We start from the raw sequence: 24,583 nt of genomic DNA, 5'->3' as shown, positions 1-24,583 counted from the left end.
ACTTCAGAACATATCTATTACCATTAGATGTAGTTTCAGTCAAAATCATAAAAAAAAATTTTCCCATTCTTTGCATGATTTTCATTGTTTAAAAAAAGAACCCATAACACATCAGTACAGTTCTTCTTCTTCCCAATATCCTTCAATACTGAAATATGTTTGTGGATGTATCTTTAGCGTAACATCTGAAATTGAACCAGTATTTTAGAAAATAAAGCAAGAAACAGGGAAGCTTAGTTTAAATTAGCTTTTAAATTCTGAACTTTATACCTGAAGAGTGGTATTAGCTGTCTTAGCTGAGATGCTAGCGCTTAACAAATCTGTTGTAGGCAAGATGTATGGCTTTTAAGTTACATTAATCTGTGCAGAAAGCTTAGGGAGAACCCAAGCATCTACCTTGGAGTCGGGCAGATATACACAGCATTTTCAAAAATGCTGGCTACCATCAGATCATGCTGCAGTAAGCAAATGATAGCAGAGTCCAGCTCTCTGAACTGCCATTAAGTTCAGTTTCCTTATTTACTGCCCTTTTTTTTTTTGATGCAGTTTTGCTTAGACATTTTGTGCAACAGTCCCTCTTCCCCCTGCTGTAGGGACATACTGTGTTTTGTGATCCCTTGAAATCAAGTCTAGCAAAATATGTACTCCAATTGCTGCTTATTCCTAAGCTTCATGTTAAAGCTATGATTTTTCCTACCTCAGAGCACACTGCAGTGTTCCGCAGTTTCCTAATTAATTTTTGTAACTTCTATTTCTATGACTCTCTTGGAATTGCATATTTAAACAAAACCAGTTCCCTATAAATAATTCTCAGGCCAGTTGATTTTGAAGCTCAAAGAGCAGTAGCAGCTTAGTCTTTGCATTTTCTGTGGGCCAGAAAATGTAAGTTTATTTCAGTTGCAGCTTCCTAGAACAGTAGCTCTATAACCTGGAGAAGGATTTTTTGAATTATACACAACTAATCTGCATGATCCCCAGGGAGCATTTACCTCTTCTGACTACCCAGTTTCAGCCACTTCAGGTTTCAAGGGGGAGGGAGTGCAGCAAGAATGAGAGTAGATACAAATATACACTGGCAAGTACCACCATGCACTATGTAAACAAGGCATCAAGGACTGGGCGTTCAGCCAGTGCTGGTGTTTGTGTCAAATACATTTGGTTAAACTGAGGGTTTATATGCTCATCTTTAACAACTTCCTAGGTAGAAATAAAAATTTTGTGAGTATAGGAAAAGTAGTTATGAGTATTAAAAGAGGAGTCATTCACATTCCCTTGATCTACAAAACAGATTTTAACATCCACATCAGCATGTAAGCCTGTGGTAAACATTTACAGCCAGTGTGGTTGTTCCACCACTGTATGAACAGCATCAAGATCTTTCTTCAGCACTTCTGCATAAACCATGAAAGATGCTATGTAAGAGACTTGCATGTGCAAGTGGGAAACACAAAGACTTCAACAGAAGAGTTAGGTAGGTGTGCATGTCTCAATGTTTGCAAGTATCTGCATATGTGTGTTGTGTCTCTATGTTGTGTCTCTATTATCAACAGTGCAAAACAATGCAATTTGATTTCTCAAATTTGTGTAGTTAGCACATACACCTTCATAACCTCATTACTACAAGTTCTGAAGTGAGCAAGGCTATACTCCCCAAGAAGCAGTTCATCTTTCATCCCAACACTGGATACATACAGCAGTTTGTTACTCACTTTCCTGAAAAACATCTATGAGGAAGCAAAAAAGAAACACTACCTTCTGAAGGCATACTGTAACATTTCTGATAGTCAAGCTTTGGGGGGAAAAAACAACATCTAGAGCCTCAACAGAAAATGTCAAAACAATAATCTGTCTGATGCTGTAGCAGACAACGCTGAGCATTAGCAATACACTGAAGCAGTCTACAGACAGCACGTCTCAGCAGTACTCTGCTCTGATCTGGATACAAATGTAGAGAGAAGCTTCCAGGACTCTATTCTGCAGTCAAGAGCACTCACCTAAAAGCTTACATACTAGAGACATACTAAATTTTGCAAGCCTATATGATTATGGTGCTGCCACCTCTTTCTGGAAGTCTACTCTAGTCAGGCTATTATAATATGAGAGGAATATTAGCTTTGTGGAATGAGTGATTTAATATGAGTAAAGTGAGTCAGAGACCTAGTCTAATGATAAGATCATGGCATCACCAGATTGTCTTGGAAGTAACTGGAAATGAAAGCAACAAGTGCAAGCACACACCTACATTGTCTATTGTCACATTTCAGAAGTAGCCCATTCTTACAGGAAGCATTTTTAACAACTAAATCATTTAAAAAAAAAAAAAATCCCTCAAGTTTACTTCCCCTGCTCAAGGGTCTACTTCAATACTGTGTCCGACAGGCTCTGGAAGAGCCTTGCTGCAAATGCTGGTATTAAACGTTCATTGTGGTCAGATGTCCTGCGGACTTTTGTTGCACTAACAGTTATGAAGTGAGGTGACAAAGCAATTTGTCATTTTTTTTTGCTTAAGCACTGACTGGTAAATACGTAAGAGTGCTCCTACAGTTTCATTAGAAATTGCATACAAAGCACTGGAAAGCAGCCAGGCAGATGTTTGGGAGTGGCACATTCACAAATTAGAAATTTAACTATTTACAGTCAAGCAAGACTGAACAGCAGAATCAGACCATTTCATTCGAAATACCTGTCAAGCCACAGCTATGACTGATAAATACATTTATGGCTTTCATCTCACATGACACTGACAGCTCAATTCCCACGTAGTTCCTTGCTCTCCAGTGACAGGCTGCTATACAGAACTGACAAACTAAGAGAAAGATAGTACTTTGGCAGATCAGACCCATAGGCTTAGATGAACACAAACAAACATACTTTTTGCACATTTATCTTACCTGTCTAATGCCAACCGTCTCAAAGTACAGCTATTCTGAATACATGATCAAGCTTCTCTTACCCTGACATGGCAACATCTTTTTGCTCCAATAAAGATTATTTCTACAGCTACAGATAATGACTGTTGTTCCCAGTTACTCTGACAGCAACTAGCATCTAAGAAATATGTGCTGTTATTTACTGATAAAGATGTGATGGAGAGCCTTCCACTTACAGTGATTTTTCCCATGCTAGTTAATGGAAACTGATTAAGGGAATTCTGATGCTAGCTCTTCTGCCTAAAGACAGGAAGGCACAGTACAAGGTTTTGGACATGAAAGGGAGCAACACCAGAAGACACTCTGTTCAGCCTGGAACGTGACTGGAACAAAACTGATAGGAGGAATATAACACTGACGTACAAGGATGGTTGCCCTTCACATAAATGTTATTAAATCTACTAAGATGCATGTATGTGTATCTATCATTTGACAACTGATAATAGTTGCAAGGAAGATGTATATCATTAACACTGTACATATCTTAGCATTCTACCCATATCAGATCAATAAAGGCCACTAGTATGATGTTCAGACACGCGTATGTAGGGACTCCAAAACAGAGCTCGGTTAGTTCCCAAGAAATTAATCTGCCTTATCTGGTAGCAGATTATCCATAGACAAGTCTAGGAAAATACACAATTGTTATTTGTATTTCACATTTGTCAGTATTTTTATATATACATGTGTGTATATATACGTATACACACACACACACACATATATGTATGTAATTGTTTGATATAGCCAGTTCTTTCTGTATCTACATATCTATATCCAATAGTCTCAAAAAAACCTGAGCTGTGCCACTCGGTTTTGATGGAGCAGAGAAATTCCACAGTGTCCTCATTGGAACTTCTTCCCCCAATTACTCATCCTGGGCAGTGTAATACATTTAATTCATTAATATTCAGAAGGTTCTCCTGCTTCAGTCACTTTGATGCTGTTAATGGTAATGAACTATGGAACAGAGTAAATGGTGAGTGACAACATGCTGATGCAGCCTCCAATAACACATGCAGGATTAAACAAATGAACAACAAAAAAAAGCCTTAGAACTTACTGTCCAAAACTTTATGAAGTACTGCAAGACTGTAGCAGCAACAAACAGACAGTACAGTAAGGAATACATTAAAAACAGGAGGAAGAATTTGTAGTTAGAAAATCCCACACAATTATTCACCCTAGAAGGAGGGGAAAGAAAAAGAGGTTACTATGATATACAAAAAATAAAATAAAATAAAAAACAATACATTCAGCTTTTGCAGAGCATAACATGCGTATGATGTCAGTGGTATGTCCAAAACAGCCTGACACTAGTGTTTCAGAAGCATTTTAAGCCACCATTTTGAATGAAGTCTCTTTCCTCAGGCCAAATGATCTGGGCCCCTCACATAAATTTTGCCCCCCATGAAGTTCTACAGGACAGGACATGAGCTGGCAAAGCGTATGATACATACAGTCTGTATAGAAAGCGTCTCACACACTATGAACTAACTGCAGTCATCGCAGAAGATAATATGAGCCACTCCATCAATTTCAGTGGATGTTGCTTTGGTTACAAAACCACCTTCAAGTCAACTACTGATAGCAGTATTTTTTATAGTGACAGCAGATAATATTTTTACTGACTACCAGTGGATACAAACTGCAGAAGAGTAACTGTCTGAGTGGGTCTTGCATATCATCTAGAATCAAGAACGCTTTTCACAGTGTAGTGGGTATCTCCTCTCCTGGTAACAATACCAAACTAAACAAAAGAAAGAAATGCCATTTCTCATAGGTCTCGTTAACACTAGGGTTTCTCTACATAAGGAGAAACTGCATGATTTGGGCTACTGGGCCTACAACTCTATGTTGCAACACACATTAGGAACAAGATTTATTTTCACTTATTAAAGCCTCAAGAAATTCTGTGAAAATCAAGTTTTACTTCAAAGTTGCATTTTTGAAGCAGCACCTAATTCATCATGTAGGATCTAATTAATCATTATTATACTGATTTTTTTGTTTGTTTTTATAAACTTACCATGGACAGTGGTGGTCCATTTTTAATACACATCTGGAAGAGATAATTTCCAGTAAATTAAAGCAAAAAATACATTTTCTTTCTAAGACATACTTTTAGCTTCTACAGGTTCAGGGGTTGTTATTTATTTATTTATTTTTTAAGTATTTTGCCCCACTGTATCTTTTTCAAGTCCTTCTCAATCATGCCGATTCTCCATATTATAGCCATCCTTTTGCCCACAAGGACCAAGTGAGATTCAGAAGAATTATGAAGAGAGTCTCTTAAGTTAACCTGGGGACCATTACTGAGCAACACCATGTAATAGTTCATTAAGCCACACTAGTTTTATGTGCACATGGAGAGAAAACAAATCCAAAGGACCCTTCAGAGTTGTGTGGATAAGGTATGTTAGCCTGGCATTCCCTTCAACTAAGTCTACCTTAGGGCTATTTTTGCTACCTTCTTTTGTTTGCTGCTTGCTTGTTTTTTAAAGCTAATTGAGGAAAAGAGCAGCACAGTGGGTAATTTGAATAGTCCACATGCCCTTTTCATCCAGTTTTAGTATAAGGACAGATACTAGACATTTCAGACACACAGACATTCACTGTATTTGCTAATAAATTTGATTTTAGCTAAAAGATGTGTATTAGGTTCTTCAGTTAACTAGATTTCCTCAAGCTCAGCCTACTGAAGTCTCACTCATAGCCTCAGTCTTCAGTGCCCTTACAGACTTCTCTGATGATTCAGAATGAGGCTAGAGAATAGAGTAGTGATGTCTTTGAAATGGTTAAGGCATGTAATTGCACTGTCAATCTTTGAGATAAAGATTTTTAGCATTATTAGTAGCACACATCCATTTCAAGGCTGCAGAAGCAAGATACAATAACAGTTCTATAATAAGCATTTACTGTGCTAGTATCTCAGACCTGCCTTTCCTTACTTTCAATCACAGATTATTTTTTTTTTTAATATAAGCACCGTTTTACAAAGCTACAAGCAAGTTTCCTAAAAACTTCTGCCACTTTGGACAATGGGGCTGCAATAGTAATATTGCACCAACAGGAGGAACTTTGCTCTTTCATGAAATCCAGGTACTGAGGGTCAAAGAGGAACAAATAGTAAAACCTGCTGTTATGCAAGGCCTGACACACTGAAGACATGAACACACTAAAGCGATGATCACAGGAGAGAGAAAATCCATCATTTCAGATTCAGTAACTTACACGTCACATGCAGAACAGTGGTGGCAGCGGTCAGGCTTGATTAGCTGGCATCGATCACAGTATCTGATTGCTGCATTCAAGTGGCAAGGGTCAAGTCATTAGAACTCATTTAATGTTACAAAGGTTTTCCCCCTTAACATGAACTGAATCTTAAAGAGCTTCCTGCCCTCCCCTGCCACACCTGTTCTCACAGACCTTCATGTGCCTACTCTCATATGATATGCACTTTTGAGGTTTTTTTAAGAAATGTAACAAATGAAAGTATTTAAAACCTTTTCATCGATTACTACTGTACTGAGTCCATTTCCATTTACTCTTTGGCTCCCCAGTCTTCCCATCCTTCATCCTCTGAGACTGATCCCCTATTGCTTGCTTGCTTTCACCTCTGGACAGGGTACTCGGGCATCCCATTGTGAAACTACATTCTTTCAGCAAGCCAACTTTCTGCATTAGCTTTCTCTGTCCTCTTCAGCAAACAGTGATCTAGCAGACTGTTCAGTAAATTAGCTCTTCCTCATCTTTCCTGGATATTTTTAAACAAGCCTTCAGACTCTTCTCAATGGAAATAAGAGACCAGCACAGGCAGTTTGAAAGGAGGAAAGCCAACACCTACAGCTAAGCAGAACTGCTAAGAGCTGGCAAGAGCTTCCCAGACCACTGCAGGAACTTAAGACTGGGATTCCCTGAAAGGGAGGCTTGTATTCAAAAAAGCCAGGTGTCCTTAGACTTTGTTTGGAAAGTCACAGTAAACTTTGGTAACAGTTGTTCTGAGTAGTTTATGTTTTTGGAAAACTCTACAGCATTGCTAGTTTCAAGAAAGAGAAACACATATATATACATATAAAAGCTAGATTTTTTTTTTTTAAAGAATATACATATGTATAAGACAGCAGTTTCACAGATTTTTCATATATAAGTTGGAATAAAAATGCCTATATGTATTAAAGGCAAATACAGAAATAGCCCATAACTAGCTTTGTACTGAATTACAGATGGGAATGAAACAACATTTATTCGTTCTTAAATTCTAGCCTTAAGTATGATGTTTCTCCTCCTGCTGAACTGATACCACTCAGAAAAAGCAGTTTAAAAGGGGGATATAAATGATTATAAAATTGAGTAAAAACTTGAATTTGCTGTATTTCTCTGCTGTGCTTATTTTTTATAGCCACGATTAGACATAAATGGTGTCATTTATCCGCTTGCTTGGAGTGGATTCCCCCCCTCCCCCCCAATACTGGCTACATGTTGAGATCCCCAGACAAAGGACTCCAGTTTCTCTTGGGAGGAAAAAACCCACCCCAAACAAATAACAAAACAAGGTCATGGCCCTTGCAATATGTGCTTAACAGATTGTTCATTCAGTGACATCAAATGAATTTCACGGAATTAAACTGGCAGCTTCAGGAGCACAGAATTATCTTTATATCTCACCTCTCGATGCTGTTGTCGTATAGATAGGCAAGTCTTTAGCAGCTCTTCTCAAAATCTCCTGCTGGGATTCTGGTCTCTCTTCTTTTTCATATTGTTCTTTATCAGCTTTTGACAGGCAGAACTAGGAGGAAGGGAGAAAATGGAATGAAGGGAAGAGATTAATTATTACTTTGTGTTCTAGTCAAGCTCCAAGGAAAAGACCCCATGTATCTTATCCTATGCCTTTGGACAACCCCACCCACTGACCCAAAAAACCCCACATAAAGAAAAACAGAATGTTACAGGAATTACAGGAGATCCTCAAAACTCCATGATGGTCCTGGGCATATTTTAAAGAAAATAATCTTTATCTCTGTTCCATTACCTATGACATTTTCCCTTCAACACAAAGGAAGCCAGAGACTCAGGGGAGTTTTAAGATATAACTCTTCCTTTACACTTATCAGGAGTTCAATTTACATGATCTGTGAACAAGAGGAAGGTGCAACAGTCCTTTGCTGCTACAGGGCACTAAAGTTCTCTTATCCTACCTTCCTCTCCCTGACTTAGAGAGGGGTACAAGCTGGGGGCGGGGGGGGCGGGGTAGGCAGCTTCATGGCATAGCACAGAAGTTGAAAGAGTTTAACTGGAATTTTTACTTGAGAGTAGTCAGCACTAGTCTCAAAATCCATGAGCTGTACTGAAAGCAACTTCAGCAAAGCCCGTACAGTTTCAGAGAGAGTTACAATTCTGAGTAAAGCAAGAGCATTCCTGTTGAAGCCTCACTGAAATGTAAAGCTTTACCAGAAGAACCTGGAAAGCTTTTACTCAGTTGTGAAACACTTAGTTTTGTATCCACTGAAATTATGTGCCTTACCAAAACCCAGTGTGCTGACAAGCCCCTGCAGAGTTGTAGCTGAACTCACTGTTTCCTTTGGTATTTTTCTGTTCTGAAGCACTTTTAAGCTCTGAAATTCCAACATGGACTACAAGAGCCCTTTTTATGAGCACACATAGACAAAGTATTCATGGTAGCGGGTGGAAAATGCTGTGTGTGCAACTGGAACAAAAATTGGCTTAGTGTGGTTTAATATGACCATATTTTCCTACCAAAAACATGTATATGATTATTTCACATGGATTTTCCTCTCATCCTGTACTTTTTCCTCTTCTGGATTACAGTCAGTTGGCAAGCAACAATGAAGACTCCACTTACAGAAAGAAGGAAGCAGCAAGACATTGCTGCAATTTCTCTGCGTTATTTCCTAACCCAGAATGCAAATAAGTTGCCTCATATCTCACAGAATCTAGTTAAGTCTCCTGTTACATTCCAGTTATTGAGCCTACCCACCATTCAAGGGTGAAACATGAAACAATCTCCTTTTAAATAATCAGAAACTAGGATCAATCTATGTGAAGAGTGAAATTAAACTTTAACATTTCAATCATCACCAAGAGTTTGACCTAATTTTTTAATAACCATCTCTAAGCTAGATATTTACTCAAATATGAAAACTGGAGATGCTCACATAAAAAGTTTAAGACAGATATGAAGCATCATGCCAGCAAACAGCAGTGCAATGTGCCTTCCTCCCTATTGCCCTTGTGAGTCTGCTAGGTGACCCAAAGCCTGTCTCCACGACCTGGAATCAAGCAGAGGTGGCATTAAACATGAAATACTACCTCTAGATGACATTTCTATGGCAAACCATTAATGCACAGAAAAGGAACTAAATCACAAGATTTAAAACTTTTTAAATTTGTCCAAGTAACATCATAATATTACTCCAAAAATCCTGGATAGGATTTTGGTTTTCCGAACAGCTGTATTTCTGTTCTAATTTCAGAAATTAATAGGGCCATGAGACCACAGTCTCTTTGGACAATGGCAGGATATGTTCAAAAGTTGTCTGTTACCACATAGCTAACAGAATTTCTAATGAGGTTCCAGCAGTTCTTATTGAAAACAGAAAGAGTCCCTTTGTTTCCTTCCTCTTTCTGGATCTTGTATAATGTTGATTGTTCTTTCTTATGACAAATGTACAGGGATTACACTAAGACAACAGCAGCTGCAGAATCTTTTTTTAGTTCAATAGTAAGATCACAGGATGCTATTTGTTTTGCAAGAATGGCTAATTTGAATGACAAAAAATATATAAATTTACACTCTCATACAATGGGGAGATTCTGAAGTTAGGTTTTGGTTTTAAGTAAAACCAGCATAAATTACTCACTGGTACATGAGCAGAAGGGGCTTGCCCAGAGAGAGAAAAAGTGGTGGTGGGTTTTTTTGTTTGGTTGGTTTTTGTGGGGTTTTTTGGTGTGAGTTTTTTGCTGTTTGTTGTTGTTGTGGGTTGTTTTTTCTGCTTTTTAAAGCTATCTGTAGAAGAAAATTGTATTAAAACTGATCTACCCCCACACTTGCTATAGGAAATATTCATTACATGCCATATGCCCAAACCATCCCTTTCACTCACTGAATATGAAAAGCTTGCTACAACATTACTATCTGTAACTACAGGATAAGTACTGTCAGAAGTTTTCTATTACTGAAGAATCCAAGCAGACAGTAAAAGTTACTAGGCATTAGCTTTATGAGCAGCTCTAGTTCATACAGCTTTACAAAACCTGGAGTAACACTGTTCCAACCATATTTTAATTAGCTAACCTGCTTAACTTTATCATTTTCCTGCAGAACCATCCCAGATAAAGCCAAAACAAACCACCCTGAAGACAAGTCCCTTTGAATTTTTAGGTTTCACAATTCCGTACTACTCTTTTTGCTTAGCTAAACAGCAGAATAGTCTTTAGCTTTTTCACTTTATATTCTGTAGCTTTCTAAGATACAGATCTCTAAGCCATAATTAAGCACTGCAGAGCATTGTTTGCTTTTCCTTAGAAGCATGATTTTAAATCTTTTAAAAAATGTTTAAGGTTGACATTAGCACTGAAAGTCGGTCTTGCCAAAAATAGAATAAAAACCCCCAGAGAGCAACCAAAAACTCAAACAGTTTAGCCAATTTAAAAGCTTTATAAAACCAAGGAAGGGAAGTATTTTAAATTTGGTGCCAGTATTTAATCCTTACATACACACACCTTAGAGAAAACAGAAAACAAGGTAATCAATTTCAGACTTATTGCAATTAATACTGTTCTTTTTCAGAAGAAAACTTCTTACAGTCATCATACATTCTTTTGCCATTATGTAAAGCTCCTCTATGGATTTACTTTTCAATCGTCACTAAACTTTAACCCTTGACTTACTACGAAGTGGTTCAGTCCTCCAGGTTATAAGAATACATTGCATTACCACTTTTTCTTACCCAAAACTGCCTAAAATGGAAATATAAAAATGTTGTCACTGTATTTGATTTATCAGTTTTAAAAATTCCGGGTTTCAAGCAAGCTACTTCATAGCAAAGCACAGTGCATGACTGTCAAACTTGTGATGAATTAAATGTGCATTTTGTATAAGGAAATGTCATTACACAAAGTATACAGTATTTTAAGACTAATTTGATAATTTTCATTCATGATACACTGTCACGCTGTTCTATTTTAGATAATGAGAAGCGAAAGGTGAATCATGCAGTACTGCAAACAAGTTTCATCACTGAAAACAGTTCAGCTATTTATAAAGAAGACATTGACATTTTTCTATTATTTACCTCATTAGAGGGGGATGCAGGAGATGTGAAAATTGTCTTCCAATAGGACCATACAAACATGACAAATGACAGATGAAAAACCACAAGGTAGACAACTGCAATAAAATACAAATAAGAGTTTGGTGAATATAGCTGAAAAGAACAAGAAATAAAATCCCTGATCTTTGATGAGGGCTAAACTACTACACCGTGACTCACCCGATAAAATTAAGTTATATCAAACCCTCTTCCCCAGGTAGACTTAGCACTCAGGAGTGCTCACTTAAAAAATAAAAATAAAAAAAATTTAAAAAAATCACCAAATGTGATAGTTGCTATTCCTGAAGGAAATAATGTGCTTTTACATATGATTCCAAAACAGACTTTGAAGGGGAAACAAACAAACAAAACGGAACAACCCAGAACTGAACACAGCTTCACCTGTGGCATGTAAGCGACTAACCTTTTTGGATAAAGAAGATGCTACAATTCTGTTCTAGATTAAAGTATTTGATAACTGACCTACAGAATTCAATTTAATTTCTCCTTCTAATAGGAATGGCACAGTATTGTGCCATTATAGAAGGCACTGGTCATCAATGACAGTAAAAACTCCAAACCAGGGGTTTGGAGAGGACTGCACTCTGAGATGAGAGCTGTCTGTGAGTTAAAAATTGTCTGAGTATCTTCTTTCAAATCATCACAGGAATATAATCTGGAAGAGTCCTTCTATTATAACCACAGTGGTAACAAAATTTAAGTGGCTTTAGTATGGAGCTCAATCAATTTATGAATGGGTCTGTGTGATATGGTTGCCTTAAAGACCAGAGACCCAGACCTTACGACCCAGGAAGCTTCTTCCAATCTTGTTTCCTCTAACAGTTTCTTTTACTATTTGTCAAGAGGAAACAGATCAGTTGTGCCAGAACAGCAAGCCTTAGAAAAGAAGTCATACTAAATATTTACATTATCTTCACTTATATTATCTTCATTTGCAGGAAGAAGGAAACTTGACCTACTTTCCTGTGCACATAAAGAGAGTCCTTTAAGAAGCCATATGACATACTTCATGGATGGCAGAACAGAGTTGAAACTTTGGGAATTTCCAACAGCTCAGAAAATGCATGTGCACAGTCACAGAAGACGTGGTCTTAATTTATCATCTTTCAGGATTTTCATTGCTTGTTACAGTAAAAAACCCAAACAAACCATATTTGAGCTTTCTTCAGGGAGTTATGCTTTTTACCTTTGCCTCTGACTCCTCCAACCTTACAGAGACATTTGGCAAATTTGCAGCTGTGGAGCTGACTGAAAATGTAAGAAGCAAAACCTTTTTCTAAAGCCATCCTAAAATTATAATCCTGATAGGAAAGAACTCGTGTATCACTGTACTAGGCATTGCATAATTAGAAATGGTCTTTTATTGAAAACATACTATACACATTCAAACATAATGTGGTTAAGCAATTAAAGCATGAGAAACTGGTTTGGAAAAGAAGAGAAACAGACACAAAATTGGAGTGGAATCAGCTGCACAGATCAGAGCTTTGGGGGAGAAGAGGGTGAGAAGAGTTGAATAGAAGGGAAGAGGAAATGAGATAGAGGGAGGGCAGGGCACAAGAAAACTAACTTACACAGTAAACAGTTCTATTCTGCCCATAAAAACCGCCCCCAGAATTCAAATTCTTTTGAAGGATTATTTTTAGTGCACACACAATACTTCAAACAGCAGAACCTCAAAGTCTTGTCACAGGCTGTAAATGCCCCAACAACACACAGAATAACAGTTACCAAGGCTGGCTGCAGCAAGGGTACAGATCTGTGCCAGTGCTACCAGTATTTACTAGAAAGAGGCAGCTGTTGAAGTGCTCTTGCACTCTTGCAATAACTAAGATCTTGCTATCTGTCACTGTCATTAAAAGCAAGGGCCTGTCCTCAGCAGCCAAACTGGGACAACTGAAGGAATAGCAAGACTTTACAGCTGTTCCAGTGATGGACACCACCCAGTCTAGAGGAGAAAGAGCCTGCAATCAGGAGTCCATACTGGTCCTGCACTGAACAAATTCTTGCTTCTTTTCCCACTCCTGTGCTGCCATTCCTACTGCGATTACAGGTGTCTGTCCTGTCAGTGCTCCCCAAGAAACGAGAGGAAGATACCATTTTTGATGGCTTTGCTTTGGCAGTCCATCTACCCACTGTTTTGGGTAGCAGTATCTCCTCTGCAGACTACTCGCTAAAGCATCTTGCATCAGTTTCCAGTACAAATATAAACCAGCTTCATTCCTATTCAGCTCATTTTCTTGTAATTACAAGCTAGACGGAAAATACGTCAAAAACCTCAAACCCCAATATCTGCCAGTTTAGCCAGACTCAGTCATGAAGAAATCCTGGCTAAGCTAAGGCAATCCAGGACTCTCGGTGCCATGCTGTGACCAAGTGAAGTCACTTCTCTTTAAAGGCACCGATGCATATTAGACCATAATTTATGCCCTCAGGAGGACAATGTCTTAAGACATGCTCTTAGCATCCTCCTAAAATATGCTAAGCCCTCCTAAGACTTGCCCTTAACATCCTTTTCTGAATCATTCTTAACACTACTTCCAAGACAGAGTCAGATTACAGAGAAGTAATAATATATAACAGAAGTATATTATATTGTTAAGAGACATTCAGAGTTGCCTTTATTCCCCTAGCCTAATGGATATAAATCTAGACAAGAATGTGAAATTACAAAGAAAAAATTAGCCTTAATGGGGTGAAGAAATCGCCACTTATTTAAACAAAAGTTGTAATTAAGTACTGCAGTAAAAGGATGTGAACACAGTACACTGAAATATGGAGCAAAATATATTTGCTAAGATGCACATTATTGATTTAGATAGCAATGTTACTGGTACTTTGGCCTTTTGACTCTTCTGTTATTTCCTGGCTATTGCGAATTAGCTTATAAGAACTTTATAAAACTTATGATAGCTTTCATTTCAAACGAAAAAAAGACTTCACATCTCATTTTAAGATCAACCTCCATGGTAAAGACATTCATGCATGCAGGATGCCTGTGACGTGCTTTAGAATTGAATGTGCAAAAAGCATACAGGTGACAGCTATTAAAAGCCTAACAGTCAGGTTCCAACTATACTGTCAGTCTCATTAATTAATCAAGCATTTTTCTTCTCTGGTAGATTTAAAAGCACCTGCTTCAGTCAGACAGGCACCGCATTTGTATTAAGCCAGAGATCTGACTATGCAACACCAACATCATTGCTCTGCCAGGCTTCCTTAACTGAGACATAGATCTTGCCTTTCCAGAAGAAACTAGAAAGTAAATCTTATTCATATACAGGTCAACAGTAAAGCACAGCAGCAATCTGTAGAATTTTGTGAAGTCTAGGTGAAGCCCAGCTCTGCAATGTGATGTAAAAATCCAGGGTAAGACACAGCTCCCATCTTGAACAGTTTACAGTTTATTTTGGAGGTTTTCCCACTCCTTCACCTCTTCATTAGAAGATGAAAGAAGACAGATTCCATCAAGGTTCCTTCCTTTCACCTGGTGGGGATGCTCCCCACCAGGAAGAAAACTGCCAGATTAGCTTCAAATTCTATGCTCTTTTGCAAAAAATATTTAAGAGATGGAGAGCCTCTTACCCATGGTCTCACACTCTGGAGACAGCCCTCTGTGGATAGTCAAAATGCAAATCTATGCTTAATCTACCACTCATGTCCCCCCATAAGCTGAAATAACTCCCAAACAAATATCCCATCAATCACTTGTATTTTTACAGAAAAAAAAAAGTTTTATAAAAACCCCTGTATTTTGAACTTCTGGAATTGAATCATCCTTTAGACTAGTTTTTGTTCACAATTAAAAGAAGTGGCAGAGCAAGAATGATGGATTTTTTTGGTCAGTTTGTATCTCTAGAAGTACTACCCACTGTGGCATATACTTGCCAAAGCCCATATGAAGACTTAAGTAAAGTTAGTCAAAATAAGGCCTTAACCACTTGACCTACAAATTTAAAATTATAATGTGCAGCCACCTTTGAAATGGTTGTGTTTTGCACATTTCTAACCAATCCTAAAGAATGGAGTTCTGAAGAATTTGGTAAGCTGTTTCGAAGATAGCAAGCAGTAGAACAACAATTATTCCTCCTCCAGAAGTCTTTCAGGTCACAGGGTGTGTTCAGGAATAAACAGAAAATGGACTTGTGGATCTACTGCAGTTCCTTCTCCCTTCTTTTTCTGTTCTTAGAAGGTACCCATTTAAAAATATTTGCAAACCTAAATCATAGCTGCGTTACTCACAGGTCTTGTCATCATCCCAAGCTTGTGGTCCTAGAAGCTAAACAGACTCAACCTCACAATATTTACCTTGTTTCTTGGCACTAATCTACTCGCTACACAGAGCTTACACATAGAAGAGTACATTTAAATTCTATGTCCCTTAAGACTTGCGTGCAACAAAACTATTCACATCTTAAAAAAAAAAAATTACCTTTTTCTGCAGTTGAAGAAATAGTAACTGGAAGAGAAAAAAAAAGATATATGGTAAGTAAATCCATATTGAATCAGATGTTTGGCTAGAAGTGAGATATGAGATAGCTGACTTGCTCCAAAATGTACTTCAGGTGTTAGTAGAGCCTCCCTACCCACCTCTGGGGTAAAACAGGAGTTAGTATTCCTCCTGCCAGCCCTTGAGGCTTGTTGAGTCAGTGGAAGAGCTGAAGAGATCCAGTTCCCTGCACTAACCAAGCAAGCACACTCCTTTTCACAGACATTAACTAGATCATAATTTATGCATATTCCCCTTCAGATATGCACCTAGCAAAGTTTTCTGAGGCATGTCAACAACTAGGCCAACAAGTGTAACGCTGGAAAGCAGAAAATGAAATAAAAGAAGTTCTTACAGAAGTCCCTGTGGAACTGTGTTACATGTAACCTACTTCCCTTTCTTATTTTTTTTTCCACTGCTTCTCTCTTCCCATCACATGCTATTTTTGACTTTTTTACCCTGACCTAAATTCTTCAGGCATAGTTAAAACCTCTCCACTTCCTTCTCTCCTATATCCTCATCTCCTTTTATCCCAACAGCAAATTCTATTGCTCAAATCTACCTTTTATACTGCCTGACTAGTACATCCTCCTGCCCTCAGGCTTCTCCAAAACTTTCACACTTCATTCATCAGTTCAGATAAGATGATGAACAGAGAGCTGCTGTACTTACTGGCTCACTTTGTTCTTATCACTTCCCTTGCTGGATCTCTTCCTTAGACACTGAATTTCTGAAATTCAATGAGGAAAGGATATTTTCCCAACTCTATCTTATACAGCAAATTTAAGCTTCCAATCATCAGCGTGAACAAAAGGTTAACACAGCACACCCTGCCTACTGCAGTTCACCTGACTCCACATTGTCTCCTCTCTCAGCTCTGACATTTCTCAGTCATCAGTCTGTGTGCCAGTTCAGAAGAGCTTTTTCATGACGCACAGAGTCTTAAATCTGCAAGGCTTCAGCATGCATTGCAGACCTCCTTCTGAAGGGTGACTTTGGTCACAGAGGTGGCATGTGTCTCGCCTAACTGCAGGGACCTATAGTAAAATGGTCTGCAACTATATTATGCAACCATGCCTCTTTTTATAGTCAACAAGAGACATAATGAGGTGGGATTTCAATGTATAGGTGACCCCTTTTTGTTCAGATGTGTGTTTGTTTGTTGTGTCGTGTACGCCCCCCCCCGCGCCCCCCTCCCCCGCTTCTCTCCCTCCCCCTTCCTTAAAATATCCACTCTGCACCCTCTACTGTCCATGGAAGCCTCTACAAAGTTAATGGAAGAGGTTCCGGTTCCTTCCACCTAAAGAAGGAATAAATTACCATTTAGAACAGAACAAAGCTGGCTTCAAACTAAAGGAGGTCAATCCTAAAGAATAGCTTAATTTCATATTAGTTATGCATACTTGCACATCCTCCTCCCATGTTTCTGAAACAGGGACACAATCCACACAGAAAAACAGACCTGAAGCACACAATTACCTGCAAAGTATGCATGTAAATATAAGAACAGATCCAGTTGTGTCATGATACAGTCTCAGTACTACTTCATGCTACAGAAGTCACATTATTTTTAAAGCAAATCCTGTGAGTGTTTTTGCTTCAAATTTTACTAATGTGTTATTTCTCCAGTTAAAACTTCTTCAATAACACAAGGAGAAGATAAAATCATTTAAAAAGTGAAAATTAAAACAAGCTTGCTGAGTAGGGTTGTTTGGTCAACTTAAAAAAAAAACCAACTAAAAGTACTTTAGATTAAGCTTTGTCTTTGGCCCCTCATATATCTTAATTAAACACCTTTGCACACAGCTGGACAAATATAGACTCATTTAGGTTGGAAAAGACCTTTAAGATCATCAAGTCCAACTGTTAACCTAGCACTGCCAAGTCCACCACTAAACCACATCCCTAAGCACCACATCTACACGTCTTTTAAATACCTCCAGGGATGGTGACTCCACCACTTCCCTGGGCAGCCACTTCCAATGCTTGACAACCCTTTTGGTGAAGAAATTTTTCCTAATACCCAACCTAAACCTATCTTGGTGTAACTTGAGGCCATTTCCTCTTGTCCTATGGCTTGTTACTTGGGAGAAGAGACCGACACCCACCTTGCTACAACCTCCTTTCAGGTAGCTGTAGAGAGTGATAAGGTCTCCCCTCAGCCTCCTTTTCTCCAGGCTGAACAACCCCAGCTCCCTCAGCCGCTCCTCATCAGACTTCTGCTCTAGACCCTTCACCAGCTTCGTTGCCCTTCTCTGGACACGCTCCAGCACCTCAAGGTCTCTCTTGTAGTGAGGGGCCCAAAACTGAACACAGGATTCGAGGTGCGGCCTCACCAATGCCAAGTACAGGGGGACGGTCACTTCCCTACTCCTCCTGGCCACACTATTTCTCATACAAGCCAAGGTGCTGTTGGCCTTTTTGGCCACCTGGGCACACTGCTGGCTCATATTCAGCCAGCTGTCAACCAACACCCCTCAAGTCCTTTTCCACCAGGCAGCTTTCCAGCCACTCTTCCCCAAGCCTGTAGCATTCCATGGGGTTGCTGTGGTCCAAGTGCAGGACCCAGCACTTAGCCTTGTTGTACCTCATACAATTGGCCTCGGCCCATTGATCCAGCCTGTCCAGGTCCCTCTGCAGAGCCTTCCTCCCCTCAAGCAGATCAACACTCCAGCCCAGCTTGGTGTCATGTGCAAACTTACTGAGGGTGCACTCAATCCCCTCGTCCAAATAATTGATAAAGATATTAAACAAGACTGGCCCAAATACTGAGCCCTGGGGAACACCACTTGTGACCACCTGGATTTAACTCCATTCACCATAACTCTTTGGGCCCAGCCCTCCAGCCAGTTTTTTACCCAGTGAAGCATATGCCTGTCCAAGCCATGAGCAGCCAGTTTCTCCAGGAGAATGCTGTGGGAAATGGTGTCAAACATGTATTTCCCTAGACAAGAAATATAAAAAAGTTCTTAATTATCCTCTAATGGGATGGGAGAACATTGTTATCTATAAAACTACAGGAAATTTTTTGTAAGTAATTCTGGTTAAAGCACTCCAGAATCTGTAGCCTCATTTCTGCTCTCGGTACAAAACAGAATTGTGAGCCAAATTTGATGTTTGAAGACTCAAAATAATGAACAGTCTTTACAGGCAGAAAAACAGCTTAAGATTATATCACCTGTGAGACTTCATCAAAAAGATCCCTAAATAAACTTCATAAAAATTAATTAAAGCTTCACAGCACCAGGAAGATAATTTTCTCTTTCGTACCTAGGTCCCTTAGGTCAGAATGCAGTTATTAGACTGTGCAGAACAATTTTAGTTTGGCAAACTCCTGCAGTTTGAGGTAAAAGCCAACACTGAAACACTTCTGATTTTCATCCTGTCTTATCATCCTCAAATGAAATAAAATTAAAAGATGGCCAGTTCTCTTTAGCCTCAGAAGTTTGTGCAAGTTAAGTGTTTCTGTTTCTATCCCTATCACCGTTGTTATTCCCACTGTCAGATAGATTAAATGAACAACAATCCTACTAGTCCAAATTCACTCAGCAAATAGCAAATCAACAGTTTTACAGGATCTTTATACTACAAAGCAAAGCCGTCCTTTAAGCAAGTTAATATTTAATCTTTACATAAAACAGTCCTTTAAGTATTTGCTAGGGTGGCAATATAACAAGCAGCTTTATAACATCAAGAAATCAATTCTAGCTTTTGAACTCTGGTTCAGGAAAAAAAACCCACAGAACAAGACATTACCATTGTGGCCCACCACTCCTGGCCTGTAGTTTTAAGTTATAAGCTTAGCTCTCTATTTCTTTTCTCCTCTACTGCTTCTAACTACTTAGATACTGCCGTTACCTTCCGCTAAATTAATACCATTTTCACTTTAAACATTTCTAAAACATGGTTTCTTGTTTGGGGCATGGGGGAAAAAGCTGCACTGTCTTTTTGCTTATTGATTTTTTTTTTAACAAAATAAGCACTTCATACGATTTATATGTTAACCTCAGGATGCAACAGCACTATACACTAGATTAGATGTATAAGCACAAGTTAGTGCCTTCAGCACTGCAGTCAGCACAAACCTGTCCATATTTCACAAACATAAGCATTGTAAAACAGCTGTTCTTTTGAGGCTTTTAAAATATATCCCCATATCAGTCTATTGTTCAGCTACAAAAGGAAAAATAAGAGCAAAAATATTCTTATGATTGGCTTCTTAATATTAAGTTTCTGGTTTCTCGAGAAGACTTACAAAGTTCTAGCAAGATATTGCTAAGGAAGGATAAAAATATGACTAGACAGTGAAAGCTGCAGTTCACTTCAAAGAGCTCAGAAGAAGGCACTTGCGTGCTCACACGCACAATGAGTTTCCACTATGGCCTCATAATTTCAAAGGATTCAACATCTCAGCATTACAGCACCAAGCAAGTCGAATGAAGTAAATGAGTCCTGGCTGTCCAACTGCAGCGCAGAGCTTTACCTTGGCTACCTCAGGGTTTCCAAAATCAGTCTGACTAAGGAAGGAGCTCAGCAAAGCCTGCCTGTGAAGGGAGGTAAACGGGCCTACACTGAACTTCATGCTGCTGCAGCTTGTCCAGGGACGTACAGGCCCAATATGCTCTGCTAGCTGGTCCTGCACCACTGAGCAGCTTATACAGTGGACCTCCCAACGCTCTGGGGTCACTGCAATATGAAGCACACAAAACTAAGTACGTGATTTCACTTTCTACAGAATACTACCTCCAAAATACACAATACAACTTTTTATTAGGCTGCGTTCAAATGTAGTTTTTAACTTGGTCAGCTTGGAGGACAAGCAGAAATTCCAGATTTGACTTTAACAGAGAAAGAAGTTGTCTTAGTTTTGATTTAGACACCTAGCATCACTCCTGGCAGCAAAGACACTTTTTCCTTCATGACCCCATTTGTTCATTACACATCTTTCTAGATACTCCTCCCTCCATTGTTGTCTGTTATCTTTGATCTCACCTATGTCACAAGAATGAAAGAGGAGGAAGCCTATAGATTATCACAGGAAACAATCCTGCAGACATAGGGACATCATTAGTTGTGTAACAAATGAGACTGGGGGGAAAATGTCATTTGTTGGAAGAATTTTTCTTGGAGTACAAACTGACAGAGATGCAAATTTCAGAAAGCTTTGGAGAATTTTTAAAGCTGCCTCAAGGAAACCTCCCAGAACATCTTGGAAGAACAAGTATGTTTAGGGAGCTGGTTTGCTTTCAGTTTCAGGCTTATTTTCAGGATTGCTATGAAGTGTTCAAGCACCTTCCAAACCACTGCATAATAGGAAAAAACCCAAATCTCTCTATTCTGAGGAACAGAGGTGGAATGATCTGCCAAGACCTTGCAAGAGGCATGCTAGAAGATGACACATTCACCTTCAACCTTGGAAGAAAAAACCCCACAAGTCTACAAAACCCACACATCACATCTCCCTACTTCCCTAAAAGGCATATTCCAATCAAAGCCAGATATGCTCCTTGCAGAGCAAGAAATTCAACTGCAACTAATGTAGAAGTATAGAAAAGGAAAAGAACTATGTTGTTACTGATGTGCTATGTTTATGTCCCCCTGTCCCCTCCCACGATGGCTCCTAGCAGGAGTCATACTTCGGGTATTACAGCCTTTCCACGAATCTCAAAAGTAACATTCACATTTTGGCTGACATTCCTCATGGGTGGGAAGAAAGAGTGATAAATGTGCAATTGCATCCCTTCACCAGATGTACAGCCTTAACTCTTCTCAGTTTTTAAGGAAAAGGGTTAAAATATGTACACACACATTTCCAGAAGTTACCAGTACTGAAACTCAACAGAAACTCCCCACGGGCACTACCCTATCTGCAAAGGCAAGCACCACTGACATTATCCCAAGTTTCTCATTTGTTCAGAGAATGGCATTTAATTGAAAGGATAACTTAGATTTATGGTAACGTAATTCCCATTTGCAAATGCAGACCTTGATCACTCACAAGATGGTAGAAACATTACTTACTGACACAAGTGGGACAGACAGTGTGTGAATTTCCTTGAGCAAATACTCATTTGACTTCTGATACAGGGCAGCGCCAGAGCATGAAGCACCTTAGCACCTATCCACTGTTCTCGAAAAGCTGTAATTCTGTGACCTTTCCACACTGAGCTATTTCTTATTTCCTGACTGGCAGGCACCCACTAGGCGCTTTCCTCCCTAAGCAGCAGGGAGTTGTTTTTAGACAAATGACTCAAGACGACTGAGTTGACAGCATCACGTAGCCAAAAGCCAACGCAGGAAGATGCTGCCAGGTCCCTGCTGAAAGGCTATGGGGGCCCAGGAATTGCACACATGACTTGCCACCAGCTGGAATGAATGTCCTCTACAGAAATTTGAGCCATATGAACCTAGAACTTTTATCTTCATATGGTGCTAGACTGATGTAGTTTTTTTACTCCAGATCCCCAGGAATAGGACACAGGTTTCCCCACAATGCACTGCCAGGTAATTCAGAAAGTAACGTTTTATAGAACGGTGAGGCAGGAAAGGTGGCTCCACAGGCCTTCGTGCTGCGCCGGCATGAAGAAGCATGCATTGCCACACTGCATGCCGCAGCAGTAGCGCTGCCTGGGGCTGGTCTGCAGCACGGGTGCACCATCGCCCAGGTCTAACACAATGCTTGTTTCAGAGGCACGACCTGTGGTGGACAACTCTTGCTGCAGGGGTGTATGAAGTTACTCCTCTTAACCATCTACCCACTCCCCTATGGCAGACAAACATAGCAAAAGCGAGCACTTGCCTTCCCAGACACTTCAGGTCAGGTTTGAGCTACCAATGAAGGCAACTTTGAGTGACCACAAACAGCAGGGAATTGCAGTGATGAAGGGTGAATGGCAGTGAATGGCCTCTCGCTGTCCTGGGCTATGCACAGTCAGTCATCAGAGGGAAAAGTAAACCCTGCCAGGGCCACTGATGCCTTAAAGCAGTGCAGCCATTTCCACAAGCACATGAGCTAGAGCCCAAACTCCTCACACACACTGTGCACAGCAACATCACTTGAGTGAGCTACTCTGTGACTTCAAGTGATCACAAGATGATGCCCTCAAAGGCACTGCAGGGAGTGCGTGGGGAGGAGAAATCTGGGGTGGGAGGAGAATGGAGGAAGAAAATGCAGCCAGGGAAGAGACACTTTGCTGCAAGGGGGATACTCTGTTGTTTATGGCCACCAGATTTTCTATGTTCATGATCGCCATGCCCATTGCTACAGGATTCAAAGAAGCATTATCACAGGGACAGGTAAAATGAATTAATATTTCAAATAAGGCAGTTCAAGCTGCGCTGCAGACCTTTTTTGTTATTTGTTACCAGCCATCGTTATGATTTGTTGTATGGTTAAAACAATATTAACATAATTCTTTCCCTACAACAAGTAATTTAGAGCAGTCAGAGGCTTGCTGCCCAGAAAACATTCTCTTATCCCAATAATAAAGGAGTTTTTTATTTAGCCAAGGTCTTTTCAGCCTCAATGCAGAGAGTACATGCATAAATACAAACAAGGCTACAGCAGAAATTAGCATAATCAATGCAAGATACTCCTTGGGTACTGAGTTACATTTAGCGATGAATTAAGCTATGACAACTGAAAAGATTTCTGCTGTATATTCTGGGAACAGTAAATTCTATGCTACCACTTCCACAGTTCAAAAACACAGCTACGAAGGCAGCTGACTTCTGGAACCCACAAAATCCTACAGATGGCTCCTCACCTCTGCCTCTACAAAATATTCCTGAAAGTTATACCAAAGGTCTCCCAATGGTCTTCTCACCGAGGGTACCTGCATGTTTTAAATAATTTCAAAACCAAGAGTTACACTTGGTTAGCATGCAAGAGGACATGTTGCCAGGTCTTAACCTCACAGTCCCACACTTGTGTCCACACTAAGAACCATAATGTATCAAGAGATGTATCAGCCCAAATAACTAAAGGCTTTTTCTGCATATGAAGTTAGCATTCAGCTGCAGCAACATACCAGGTTTGTTGTCCCTGAAAAGCCCTACTCCCTGAGAAGCACTATTCACTTCCAATTTACCGTAATTGCCCGAAGAAACCTAACGTAACTTGATTTTCTTCAGCTATTTAATCACTATTGCCACTGCTCATTCTATTTACATTTTGATGGATTTTAAACCCTAGCATTACTTCTACACACTTTCCTCAGCTGCTTACTCGAATTATTGGACTTTCTTCATTCAATTCTTTCCCAAAAATTCTACTTTATCGTAACAATAACAGCTTTATCACTCAGTAGTTTGGAAGTGCTGCACATAAATTGTTTCCAATATTGCCTTTAAGCTATCAGACACAGCCAAAAGAAAGTCTGGTTTCTTCTTGAAAGACAAAGAGAGTTCTTACTTGCACGAGTCAGCAAGCTGCGCTCCCTCTGGCATATCAGAGGAATAGGAAAAAACAGAATTGGCAGAAAGGCATGGAAACTGAGAAGCATCTGAGTGGAGCTAGCTTATGTCCACACCACTAATTAATTACCTTTACATTTGAAGGAGGGGTATTTACACTCAGGCTGGCCAGATCAAGCTCATAGTAATGCTACACTCAAGTATCTGGATATGTGAAAGGGCTTTTTGTGTTAGGAGTATCTCCAGTGATTCTGTAGTTAAGACACTACTAGGACACTTGCAAGAGATAGGAGAGACAAACAGAATAATCAGCTGGTGTTGACAGAGTGCTAGTATCATACGTTGTACGGAGTTCTTATACACACTGCACAAGATTAGGTGTTCTGCAGGTAATA

General features: G+C 39.5%; 1 protein-coding gene across 3 annotated transcripts in view; it reads right to left on the bottom strand.

The window, feature by feature from the left end:
- The window catches only part of ZDHHC20 (zDHHC palmitoyltransferase 20), a 49,799-nt gene that overhangs the window by 14,374 nt on the left and 10,842 nt on the right, over positions 1–24,583 (bottom strand). Inside the window, exons 2-7 of one of the 3 annotated variants that reach the window (XM_072850503.1) lie at positions 15,717–15,743; positions 11,246–11,340; positions 7,599–7,719; positions 6,165–6,234; positions 4,960–4,992; positions 3,994–4,114 (exon numbers count right to left, since the gene is read on the bottom strand). In XM_072850503.1, coding sequence (XP_072706604.1) covers positions 3,994–4,114; positions 4,960–4,992; positions 6,165–6,234; positions 7,599–7,719; positions 11,246–11,340; positions 15,717–15,743 — 467 coding nt within the window. The remainder of the gene's footprint in view (positions 1–3,993; positions 4,115–4,959; positions 4,993–6,164; positions 6,235–7,598; positions 7,720–11,245; positions 11,341–15,716; positions 15,744–24,583) is intronic. The other 2 variants (XM_072850505.1, XM_072850504.1) reach the window with 2 other exon arrangements.

The sequence above is a fragment of the Ciconia boyciana genome, chromosome 1, assembly GCF_034638445.1.
Source record: "Ciconia boyciana chromosome 1, ASM3463844v1, whole genome shotgun sequence".
NCBI classification, from domain to species: Eukaryota; Metazoa; Chordata; class Aves; order Ciconiiformes; family Ciconiidae; genus Ciconia; species Ciconia boyciana.
This window is presented reverse-complemented; position numbering and strand designations above follow the sequence as displayed.